At 40.3% G+C, this 13,442-nt stretch overlaps 1 protein-coding gene across 3 annotated transcripts in view; it reads right to left on the reverse strand.

The window, feature by feature from the left end:
* The window catches only part of PHF8 (PHD finger protein 8), a 109,769-nt gene that overhangs the window by 62,946 nt on the left and 33,381 nt on the right, over positions 1 to 13,442 (reverse strand). For all 3 annotated transcript variants that reach the window (XM_046673334.1, XM_046673335.1, XM_046673333.1), the window contains exons 3-7: positions 6,115 to 6,200; positions 5,616 to 5,724; positions 3,078 to 3,238; positions 2,319 to 2,460; positions 724 to 910 (exon numbers count right to left, since the gene is read on the reverse strand). In XM_046673334.1, coding sequence (XP_046529290.1) covers positions 724 to 910; positions 2,319 to 2,460; positions 3,078 to 3,238; positions 5,616 to 5,724; positions 6,115 to 6,200 — 685 coding nt within the window. The remainder of the gene's footprint in view (positions 1 to 723; positions 911 to 2,318; positions 2,461 to 3,077; positions 3,239 to 5,615; positions 5,725 to 6,114; positions 6,201 to 13,442) is intronic.

The raw sequence follows: 13,442 nt of genomic DNA on the forward strand, positions 1-13,442 counted from the left end.
TGCTAGCCAAGAATTTGTGATCATTTGGAAAAGAGCCATATCCAAGTTTTCTGCTCTTTCTTTGGCATTTCCAATACGAAAACTAAATGTTATAAACAATGGTGGAAAACAATCAAAATTACTTAAGAAATTTGTTTCCCAGATCTCAAAAATTCTTTATAGTCACTGACAATCAATATGCTAATTATGAAATTGTAACAACCACTAAAAGAGAAACTACCTATAAGAAAGCTGACATTAAAAAAACTACTCATAAAGTTTTATCTTCATGGTGGTGTCAGTTATGCGACTATATACAACTGTCAAAACTCATCAAGCTATACACTTAAAATAGATTAATTTTATGGTATATAAATTATACCTCAAGAAAGTTGAGGGGAGGGGAAGTTTCCCACGTAACCAGGAAATTCTGTAGTAAATACGGACATTTCCACCCATAGTGGCAGGAGTACAGATTGGCTCAATTAAGAAGATAACAGTTGAAGAATATCTTAGGCATCTGCTGTTATTCAAAAAAATTTTAAGCATCAAAACTGTAAAGTAGAGACAGTTTATATGACATATCCACTAAGTGCCCAACTCCGATAGAGCAGTTATGTGGAAATGTCACCCAAACAGAATCTGGGAGGTAGGTAGGCCTCAGCAGCTTGTTTTATGTTGCCACCTGAAACAAACAGGGAGGCCCAAGGCCTGGCTGCCTTGAGAAACCATATCCATTCCTACCTTGAGCACATGGTACCAGACTGAGGTGCCGCCAAAGTCAATGTGAAAGTCTGTATAGCTATCCCGCACACTCATAAGGCAGTACTTCTGCACATTGGGCCTCTCAAAGATACACTCCTCTGGCCACAAGTTCTCCACCCATGAGAGCTTCCGAACAATCTTCGGTGTCTCCACAAGGTTAGAAAGCCTAGCAAGAAAGGAGTAGAGGGCAGATGTCAGCTGATTGGGAATAGAAGGTTGAAGCCTGAATAAAATGCCCCCCATCCCAGTGAGAGTCAGATACGACAAAGAAGCTCTCTCCAGAGAGTCCCTAAGGGCACATAGGACACTTATTTCTGTAAGTCTGGTCAGCATCCTCATTCCACTCAGCTCTAGAAGTCCCAAGTCTCAGCTCCACAATCTTTCACAGTCAAAGGTGACCATTTCCTCCACTAAATGCTCATACTCCTCCAACCAGGGCCCACTCACTTGGCACCTAGTTTACAACAGTTATTGTACTGTTCCCATCTCATAGTGTCTTCTTTATGAGGAACCATTAAAGAAACCTCTCAGGGCCCTGTTCCAGATAAAGAAGTGTTTCTCCCAAACATCTTGTTGTATTTATTCTACGTAAAACCACAAATCTTACAATATTGCACTCCTTTCTTTGCTCTGACCTTAAGGAAATTCAGCAAAAACACTACAGTCCTTCCTCACCATCTAGACATTCATACATGCATTTTGTGCGCAGATTACCCACCAGATGCATCCTATCCACCCCACCTTTATTTTCCTTTTGTTCCAATTTTCTTTTTTTCCTCTCTGCATCTCTATAAGCTACTTCAGTCTTTCAAGATGAAGTGAGGCATAAATGAACAGTTTTTTTAAGCACCCTCAGGTTATTTAACTTCTCATGTCAAAACCAACAGCAACTGTAGTAACTATAGTTACATAAGATGTTGCCATTGAGAGAAACTGGCTGAAGGATAAACAGGACCTCCCTGTACATTTTTTTGCAACTACTGTGAATCTATAATTACATCAAAATTAAAAGTTAAAAAAGTAAATAATCACAGAGTAAACATTCTAAGTGCAAAAAGATATGTTATGATTCTTTTGGGATCTCCCATGGTTCTGAGCATAGAAAAGACTATATATATCTATTGAGTGCATGAGTCCAAATAGAATCATCTAAAGGTTATAAGATTTTTTTCTTTTTTTTTAAATCTAAGAAATTTTATCCTTAGAGAAACTACTTGGGAATAATTTTAGTAAATCTATTTCCAGGAACAGAGGACCTATCCTCTAGGAGTTAAACAGTGATCATGCCACAATCTAAATATCAGCAAAAGGTCTAAGAAAGCTGTCCTAGGCCCTGAAGGAGACAAAAATTAATTAAAATAGCTACTGTATAATCTATCCAATGCCAGAAACTGTAGAGGAGAAATAGGATTTGGTTGTTATAATGTAAGCAGCTACCCTAGAAAGTATAAACCAGCACCCCACCCCAAAGGAAGAAACCACCAGAGGAAGGGAAAGGAACACTAATATATACTCAGTCTACCACAAGTTCCAGGACCTTTGTCAGGCTTTTAACTTATTCTTGCCCCTCCTACCTGGTATCGGAGAATTCCAAACTGATGACATTGAGGACTTTCTCCCTCTTCCCACTGTAATAATATTTCACAAAATCACCGAGCTTCATTTTGCAGTCGGCCTGGCGGGTCACATCAATCACATCAATTTCTTTGTCAGAACCTGGAGTAAAGAGATGGGTTCTGCACCGAGTGGTCTCAGGGACTGTGGAAGACTCTCTGGTCCCCTCACCAGTCCCTAGAATAGCCTTACACTCAAAACTTCTCTCCTCAGACACTGTATTTGTATGTGCTTTGGGACATGGAAGTAGGAATCCCTCACACTCCCCTTAGACCTATGTGCTGGGTCCAGGCGTGCTGGGGCAACAGAACTGCCTAACACACAGCCTCACTCACAGTACAATCCACTTGCCTGGGCCCTGCTTTCTTACTTTTCTTCCTATCCCCAAAAACTCATGCCCAGAAGACAACTGGTGTGTGAGGGCAAAAGTCAAAGGCTTTCTCAATGCAACAGAGGAAAGAAAGACCACCATGATCTCTGGAATTCCCCAGGTAAAAAATGGGGCTCAATCTGGGTTTTTGTGGTCTATTAGGAGAAAAAGGAAGACAGCACCAGCATTTTGGTTCTAGCTTTGCCAAAGAATGACTCTAGGCAAGGCACTTCACCTCAGATTCCCAAGATGGCTAGAAAGGAAATGCAAATGGTATATTGCAGGGGAAGGGTCACAGGTCTTGATGGCAGTGAGCAATGTCACAGTTAAGGGGGTCTGTGGTACTTACCAACATAGTGTTCCACATCCCTCACAGTAAATGATGGTGAGGGCAGCGTCATCCCCAATCCATCCTTCTTCAAGACTAGGATGGGCACACTGAAGCTATTCTCTTCCAGGAATTCCACGGTCAGCTGACTTCCAGTGGGCTTCAGAATCACTTCATCTGAGCTGTGGGCCACATGAGAGAAAGCCTGAGTCCCAGAGGCCCTGCCACTAAAGGCCCACTGGATGCTACCACTCAACCAAGAGGTTTTCCTGAGCGGACCTAATGTGGGCTAGCAACTAATGGCATAAACCTCATGTGTCAGGAAAGACATGACCTATCCAAGGCAAAAAGCCAGGTCACTAGCAGAGGTTGGGAGCTAAATGCAGGATATCCTGTCAACAGGGTGTTCTCTGGATGACAAAGGAAGAAATCAGTCAACATCTTACCCATGAAATAAAGACGTGTCTGACAAGTTTATCTGATTTACTCTAACCCAGAGTAGCATCACCCCATTTAAAACATTGGCAAATAAAGAGAAAAGGCTGATTAAAAAAACAAAACCAATTTTTACAACCACTTTCTCGACACACGTACTTAGTAAACAGAAAACAGGAGTTTTTTTTAAAAAATCATGCTGGAGAAAAGATAGACTATTTGACAAGTTGTGTTGGGACACACATCTGGAAAAATGATGTCTATCTCACTCTCCACATAATTCTAGATGGATCAAAGATTAAATTGGAAAAACTAAAGCCAGAGAATAGTGAAAAAAACATGGGAGAGACAAGGCCCAGTAGTCATTAAAAATAGTAATAAACAAATTTACCTACATAAAAATTACAATTTTCTACAAGGAAAGCTATTATAAATCAGTAAGAAATAGGAAGTAACCCCAAAGAAAAATTTTCAAACAATATAAGGAGGCAGTTAATAGAGAAAGAAACAAATATGTCTTATAATGTACAAAAATATATGTGCGTCCTTCATAATTAAAGAAACGCAAGTAGAAACAACATTTCATTTTTTATCTTACCAGAAAGGCAAAAAAAGTTTGATAATAAACAATGTTGGCCAAGATATAGGGAAATCAGCACCCACACATACTGTCTAGTGGGACTGTGAAATGGTATATCCACTTTGGAAACAATTAGGCAATATATATAAACATTTCTAAAGCACATACCCTCTAATGTAGCAATTTCATTTTAGGTAGTAAATCTACACATATATTCCTCTACATATGCAAAAATTTAAGTACAAAGACATTCACTGCAGCATTTTTTTCTAAGAGCAAAATACTAGAATCAATTTAAATGTTCATCAATAGAGGATTGGTTAAATTATATATCCATATAATGGAATATTAAACATCTGTGAAAAAGAATGAAGAACATGCTATATGTGCTATTATGGACTGATCTCCAAGATACATAATTTAGGTTAAAAGGGAAAAAAAGCAAGACGCAGAACAATATAGAGTGTTTCTACTTGTTTTCTTTTTTAATTTTAGATTGGCACCTGAGCTAACAACTGTTGCCAATCTTTTTATTTTTCTTTTTCTGTTTTTTCTCCCCAAATCCCCCTAGTACATAGTTGTATATATTTTTTTTAGTTGTGGGTCCTTCTAGTTGTGGCATGTGGGACACTGCCTCAGCAGGGCCCGATGAGTGGTGCCATGTCCATGCCCAGGATGCAAACTGGTGAAACCCTGGGCCGCTGAAGCAGAGCGCACGAACTTAACCACTCGGCCACGGGGCCAGCCCCCTACTTGCGTTTTTTTTTTTTAAAAAAAGAGATACACCCACACATATATTCATGTTTGTATAAGCAAAAACTCTCTCTGAAAGAATGCACAAGAAATTGGTTGACTTTGGAGAAGGAACCTGAGGGGTCTGGAGTTAGAAATGAGACTCATTGCCTTTAAAAAAAAAACAGATAAAATAAAAAATATTAAGTTGAACGAACACTTATAATTCTAAATAACACTTCAATTACAGGAAAGCTGAAAATGGTCAAACGAATTAAAAACTAAGAAAAAGAAAGTGCCTTATTCATTAATTTTTCTAACTCATTATTTTTGCTCAATTCAAGTAATTTATTTTTAATAAGTCCATTTTAATCCATTTAAAAAGGAAAAAATTCTTTTTCTTGATTGTAAAAGAAATATATGACCACTCAAAATTTTTTATTTTTTAAGTTTCCTCCTCTCTACAATGGGAGAATTAAACTTTCTAATCTTTAAGACTCCTACTTGTAGCATTCCTTGAGTGCATGTAAATATCCTCTCCTGACTTGGGTGAAAACTGCCTCCCAATCTACCAAAAGTTTCTACAAGTGGACCTTAACGTACTCTGCGTATCAAATGAAACTCTAGCAATGTTTCTCAGAAACTCACTAAAACAGAAGATCTCTCCCCAGACGGGACTTTACTGAGCCCTGCAGACACCCTCAAATGGGGGAGGCACCTATTGAGAAAGCCAGTGGGAAAGCTGGGAAGAGATGGGTCCCAGCATCCCAGAGCCCTGGTGTTCACCAGCCCTTGGGTCTAGGGGTCCTCACCTGTCAAAGGTCCTACTACGGAGCTCTCGAATGAATGTAGGGCTTCCAGTCTTCACTGGCTTCCCCTTGTGTGCATCATGCCCTTTTGAAGATACTCGGCGTTTTTTCACTAAGAGAGAAAAAGACATGAGACCATGAGTCAGAATGGCCATGAGCTATGGTTCCAAGAACAAAGGCCTCAGCAGATCCTGCTTCTCTTCCAATCAAACAAGCTCTTGAACACCTGGAGTCAACAAGGCCCTCACAGACTCAGGAAAGTTTCTGGTGAGGAAAGGTGCTTTCCTCTGGGGAATATCCAGGAAGGGAGGGAGGTGAAGCTCTGTACTTCTGCCATCTCAGTGGGGCAGCTGCTGGCCTACAGGGCCCACACAGGCTTCTGCTATTTCCCAAGGGAGATGAATCTAAAGCACTCAAGTCAAAGGCAATCTCCCTTCCAAGCTTCCTTCACTTTGTCTCTTCTCTGGACTGCCTTCTCTTGGAAACCCCAAGATTTACTTACTAATGGAGGGTCCATGTAAGACCTCGCAGTTGGGGCAGTGGTAGAGGTCAATGTCAGCAGCCTTCTCCTCTTCGACACCAACACAACTAGAAAAGAGAAAAACAGCCAACGTTTATGGAAATTTTTTTCGTAAGATCTAGAACTGTGCTGTCCAGTGCACATGGCTATTTACATTCAAATTAATTCAAATTAAGTAAAATTTTAAATGCAGTTGCTCTATCACACTAGCTACATTTCAAGTGCTCAGCAGCCACATGTGGCTAGAGGTTACCATATTGGGCAGATTATCAAATTGTGGAAATTAATAAAAGAAACCTTAACTAAATTGGAGACAGGAAGGGCTTTAGGGGGAGATCTCACACCCTATTATATGTCATCAATTACTCCAAACAGGAAGAGACATACACTTGTATCTCTGACAGAAAGTACTACTACTTTACTGCTGAAGGAAGATTTCTCTCCCCACCCAGCAAGAGCCCAGCCAATGAGAAACACCATAGCTCAGCCAACAAGAAGCTGTTGCTGCCCTGAACTGTTACTTCCCCTCAATGGACTTTTGTTTAGAACAGGCCTTACCTATTTCCCCCTTTTCCCTATAAAAGCAAATTCCCCTCCTTTGTTTTCCAAATTTGCCTATGGTTCACTATAGCATGCACATCCTGAATTGCAATTCTTTTGGCTATTCCTGAATAAACTCGTTTTGAGAGTAAAATAGTTGGCAAATTGAAGTTGACAAAACATTTTCACCAATGCAAAAAGTTCTATTGGACCACATTGGTCTAAAACAATTATGACAGAACTAAACATGTACAGATAGTAAAGCTTCATTAAGACTCAGAATGCTCAAAGCTGGAGGAGACTCCAGAGCAGTGCTGTCCAATAGAAATGTAACATGAGCCAAATATGTAATTTTAAGTGTTCTAATAGCCACATTAAAAAGGTAAAAAGAGTGAAATTAATCTTAATATTTTATTTAACCAATATACCAAAAATATTATTATTTCAACATATAATCAAAAATTTAAACTTTATTGGACATTTTTACTTTATTAAAATGAAAAGGACTGAAAAGAGTATTTTACAGTCAACAGTGATTCTGAGTGAAGGATTACAGGCAATCATTTTTCTCTTCCTTCTCTGTATTTTCTAATTTTCTACAATGAACATGTGTCAATTATTTCATATTGTAATGTCTAAAAAACACATTTAATTTTGAAAATTTGCGTTTGCATGTATGTGACACGGTAATCTCACAAAATTAAATCCTTCCTCACCAAAGAAATCATCATATTTGGAGCAGCCCTCCAAATAACTTCTGGCTAAGATCAAACTCCTAAAGTCTTTGGTCAGCCACACATAGTAGGGAGCAGAAAAATAGGGCAAAGCTCCAACTGTTTCAGCCAAGATCATGTTCATAAACTGACTTCCTGGGATCAGGACACCACCTTCCAGATTGCTAATCCTATGCCTATAAACCTGCTGCATATCAATAAATTGGGGATATCATCATCAACTTGGCAGAATCTTTTTAAGGACTCAAATAACGTATATAAAGTGCCTGGCACGATGAGCACAAAGTCTGGTATACAAGTAGTAGTCAATAAGCGATAACTAATATTATTATTTTTACACCCAGTCTAGACCTCACCCTTCACCTGCCTAAATCTTCTTTAAATACATTCCCCAGACCTTGTAGCATTAATTCACTTCCCTGGACTACATGCTTTGTCTTCCACCCCTGTTGGCCTTGGACATTGCTCAAGAAGGAACCCCGCCAGTCATCTCTCTCTCTTGAACTTTCATATCAAATAGCTATGTGCTTTCTCCACCCCAAACATCCACTGCTCATCAACTTTCCCAACTTTTCTGTTGTACCCCCAGCAGCCCCATTCCTTGATGAACAAACCCCTCTACATCCGCATCCCCTTCAACAAACTCCTTCTTCACCTTCCTGGCTTAACTGAATGCAGCTTCTCCTATGAGAAAACATTTTCTCTGTACAAGTGCCACTCAAAGTGTGGTCCACGGACTAATGCTGGTTCATGAACTGTTTACTAAAGGTCTGTGATGACATAAATACAGAAAGTGAGAGTAAGCATTCCAAAACTTTTATGGTAATTTGGCAGAGTAATTTTATGTCTGTTGAATCTAATAATAAAAAATTGAGGGGCTGGCCCCGTGGCCGAGTGGTTAAGTTCGTGCGCTCCGCAGCAGGCGGCCCAGTGTTTCGTTGGTTCGGATCCTGGGGGCAGACGTGGCACTGCTCATCGGACCACGCTGGGGCGACGTCCCACGTGCCACAACTAGAAGAACCCACAACGAAGAATACACAACTATGTACCGGGGGGCTTTGGGGAGAAAAAGGAAAAAATAAAATCTTTAAAAAAAAAATTGGGGCTTTTATTTTGTATAGCTTTTTTGTTCATATCATTTTTCTAGTAGTTCATTTTTTATTTTACAAAAGGATTGGTCCATTATAGATTGGAAATTTAAAAACACAAAACACCCTGGTCCTTTGACACAGAAAGTCTAAGAAGCACTACGCTAGAGCCCTGTCAGGTAGAACCTGTACATTGTCTCAGACCCTTATAACTTAGGGCCGGGCTGGAGGTAGATGTCTCCCTCACTCTCCAGTGAGACTTCGAGATCATCTCTCCTCTACCCTTATGTAAGACGACCTACTCCTCTGAGTTTCATATCACCCAGCCATACTGTTTCCCACTCCTCTTCACTGTTAGCTACTCATCTCCCAACATACCCCCTTACTCATTGAAGAACCTGCTCACAGGTTCCTCTCTACCTCAGGCCCTGCCAACATCCCACGTGACATCAGTATTGATGTAGAGGCCCCAAATCCCAGCCTCTTAGCTCTTTGAACTTCTCATCTTCAGGGACTGCTGCCTCTACTCCTATTTCAGCTACCAACTCTCATGGCAATCCCCTAGACCTTGTCAACACTAGCAATTGCTCCATCTCTGGAATATGAAATTCATACATCACACTCTCTGACCACAACTATATCCATCCAGCTCTCATTCTTTAGATCTGTTCTTTGCTCTCAAAATTCCTTGATCCTGGGGCCAGCCTGGTGGTGTAGTAGTTAAGTTCATGTGTTTCGCTTTGGCAGCCTGGGGTTTGTGGCTTCGGATCTCAGGCGCGGACCTACACACCACTCATTAAACCATGCTATGGCAGCATCCTACATACAAAATAGAGGTAGATTGGCACAGATATTAGCTCAGCAACAATCTTGCTCCAGCAAAAGGAGGAAGACTGGCAACACATGTTGGCTCAGGGCCAATCTTCCTCACCACCCCCCACCAAAAAAAGGAAAATCCCTTGATCCTACTTTTCATGTATTCACCTATTCTTGCCTTTACCCTTCCCTATCTAGCTTAGATTCCAGAATTCCTCACTTCATCCACTCTCTTACAGATATCCTCAAATGACTTGTCCCACTCTCTTTCCTTCACCTCCCCATGTTCAAATATCAACCCAGGCTCAATCCAACTATGTAACACTGGACCATTGGACACAGCTGGAGAAAAATCCCCATTGGATTGCTGCCACAATAAATTCACACTGTCCAAAATATCTGAATCACAGAATAGCCAACACAATATTGAAGGAGAATAACAAAATTGGAGGACTGATGCTACCTGACTTTAAGACTTACTATAAAGCTATGGTAATCAAGACAGTGTGGTATTGCTGAAAGACCAATGGAACAGAGCAGAGAGCCCAGAAATAGACCCACATAAATATAATCAACTGATCTTTGACAAAGGAGCAAAGGTAATAGAACAGGAGCAAAGATAGTCTTTTCAATGAATGGTGCTGGAACAACTGCACATCCACATGCAAACAAATGAAGCTAGACACAGACCTTAGACCCTTCACAGTAATGAACTCGAAATGGATCACAGGCCTAACTGCAAAATGCAAAACTACAACACTCCTAGAAGACAACACAGGAGAAAATCTAGATAACCCTGGGTTTAGCAATGACTTTTCAGATGCAATGCCAAAGGCACAATCCATGAAAAAAAAGAACTGATAATCTTCACTTCATTAAAATTAAAAATCTGCTCTGTGAGGGCCTGCCTGGTGGTGCAGTGGTTAAGTTTGCATGTTCCGCTTTTGTGGCCTGGGGTTCAGTGGTTCGGATCCCAGGTGCAGACCTACTCAATGGTTGTCAAGCCACACTGTGGCAGGCGTCCCACATATAAAGTAGAGAAAGATGGGCACAGATGTTAGCTGAGGGCCAATCTTCCTCAGCAAAAAAAGAGGAGAATTGGTGGTGGATGTTAGCTCAGGGCTAATCTTCCTCAAAAAAAAAAAATCTGCTCTGTGAAAGACACTGTCAAGAGAATGAAGAGATAAGCCAAAGGCTTGGAATAAATATTTGCAAAAGGCATATCTGATAAAAGACTGGTATACAAAATAAAGAAAGAACTCTTAAAACTCAACAATAAGAAAATAAACAATCTGATTAAAAAATACACAAAATATCTGAAAAGACACCTCACCAAAGAAGATATACAGATGGCAAATAAGCATATGCAAAGGTGCTCCACAGCATATGTCATTACAAAAATGAAAACTAAAACAACGAGATACCAATATACACTTATCAGAAGAGCCTAAATCCAGAACACTGACAACCACAAATGCTGGTGAGGAAGTGGAGCAGCAGAAACTCTCATTCTTTGCAAGTGGGTATGCAAAATGTTTACAGCTACTTTGGAAGACAGCTTGGCAGTTTCTTACAAAACTAAACGTACTCTTACCATACAATCCAGAAATCACCCTCTGTGGCATTTACTCAAAGGAAGTGAAAACTATGTCCACACAAAAACCTGCACACAGATGTTTATAGTAGCTTTATTCATAATTGCCAAAATTTGGAAGCCACCAAGATGTCCTTCAGTAGGTGAATGGATAAATAAACTGTGTTACATCCAGACAACGGAATATTATTCAGTGCTAAAAAAGAAATGAGCTATCAAGCCATGAAAAGACATGGAGGAAACATAAATGCATATTACTAAGTGAAAGAAGTCAATCTGAAAAGGCTAAATATTATATGGTTCCAACTATATGACATTCTGGAAAAGGCAAAACAATGGGGACAGTAAAAAGATCAGTGGTTGCCAGGGGTTGGGGGAGAGAGATAAATAGGCAGAGCACAGAGGATTTTTAGGGCAGTGAAATTATTCTGTATGATACCAAAGTGCTTTAATGGTGGATACATCTCATTATACATTTGTCTAGACCCATAAAATGCACAACACCAAGAGCAAACCACGATGTAAACTATAGACTTTGGGTGATAATCATGTGTCAGTGTAGGTTTATCAATTCTAACAAATGTACCAATTTGGTGAAAGACGCTGATAATGGGGGAGGCTAGGCATATGGGGGGGCAGGAGGCATATGGGTAAACCTCAGTACCTTCTGCTCAATTTGGCTGTGAACCTGAAACTACTCCAAAATATAAAGTCTATTAAAAAAAATATCTGGAACATGGCAGAGTGAGCTTTCCTGGTAATCTCTCCCCTCCACCATACAATGAAAAAGATATTCATACTCCAACAGAGGACATCCAAACACAACACAAAAGACATCTGAGAGACCCACACAGCCAATACGACAGAGGGCAGAGAGGCTGGAGCCCCCCTCAGAGGAGATGGAACGGAGTAAGAGAAACTTCACTCCTTCCCCAAAAGACTGGGATCTGGGACTGTGGACAGCCTCTGAGAGGGAAGGAACAGGGGAAGTGATGTTCGTTTGCAGGAACATCACAGATCCCTGAGGGCGCTCACAGCCTAGGGGAAAGCCTCTACCAACGTGAAAGCTAATGCAGGGGTGACCTCATCAGGCCAACACCCACAGAGAGCAGATAGCGAGGGCAGAATGAGAAAACCCCGAGAACACACAGAAGAAAGTGCTCCCCTCCCCACCCGCTGAGCACCAGCTCCAGTGCCTGGGATCTCAGAGGAAAACAGAGGGCTCAGAATACACGGCTCTTGACCACCACCCAGTGGTGACAGGTAGTAACTGCGACCAAACTACCATGACGTGCAAAAACACAGCCACACCCTCTAGCAGTATCAAAAATTATATTAAATCTCCAGACCAGAGAGAAAAATGACAAGTACCTGGAAATCAGTGCTGAAGACACAGAAATATGTCATCTGAAAGACAGAATTCAAAATACTATCATCAAAAAACTCAACAACTTAAAAGAGAATGTAGAGAAACAATTCAACGAGTTCAGGAGCTACTTCACAAAAGAGATTGAAACTATAAAGAAGAATCAATCAGAAATGTTGAAGATGAAAGACACAATGGAAGAGATAAAACAAAATATGGATTCCCTGAATGCTTGAGCAGACATCACAGAGGAGCAAATCAGCATAACTGAAGATAGACGTCTTGAAAAACTGCAGATAGAGGAGAGAGAACTAAGACTAAAAAGAAATGAAGAAAGTCTCCGAGAAATATCCAACTCAATTAGGAAATGTAACATAAGAATTATAGATATCCAAGAGGAAGAAGAGGAGAATGGAGCAGAAAGCTTGCTCAAAGAAATAATATCAGAGAACTTCCCAAACCTAGAGAAGGAGATGGAAATCCATGTGGAAGAGGCTATCAGATCTCCTATATATGTCAATGTAAAAAGGCATATAGTAGTGAAACTGGCAAAGCTGAATGACAAAGAAAAAATACTAAGGGTAGCAAAGCAGAAGAAAATAACCTACAAGGAACCCCTATCAGACTTTCAGTGGATTTCTCTGCAGAAACCTTACAGGCTGGGCGAGACTAGAATGACGTATACAAATCTTTGAAGGACAAAAACTTTCAGCCAAGAAAACTCTATCCAGTGAAAATATCCTTCAGATATGATGGAGAAATAAAAACCTTCTCAGATAAACAAAAGCTAAGGGAGTTTGTAACCACGAACCCTCCCCCCGCACTCCCCCACCACCACAGACACAAGAAATCCTCAAGAAGACCTTCATACCTGGGGGAAAAAAAGGGAGAAAGGTGAAACAAAGCATGGAGTAAGAAGATAAACAGGTAGACAAAATCAGGAAATTGTAGCTATAGATCAGAACAGGTTAGCAAATACTCAAGAATAGCATTAAACATAGGAGAAAAAGATAATCTTTTCCAAAACAAAGGATAATCTTGTTTAACAAAACAAAGATAATCTTGTCATTTTAACCACAAACTGACAACAAAGGATGGAATAAGATGTGAGAAAAACAACTTTGGAGGGGAAGAGGAAAGGAACTGAATCGGTTTAGTCTAAGGAAATAAGA

The sequence above is a fragment of the Equus quagga genome, chromosome 10 (assembly GCF_021613505.1).
Source record: "Equus quagga isolate Etosha38 chromosome 10, UCLA_HA_Equagga_1.0, whole genome shotgun sequence".
NCBI classification, from domain to species: Eukaryota; Metazoa; Chordata; class Mammalia; order Perissodactyla; family Equidae; genus Equus; species Equus quagga.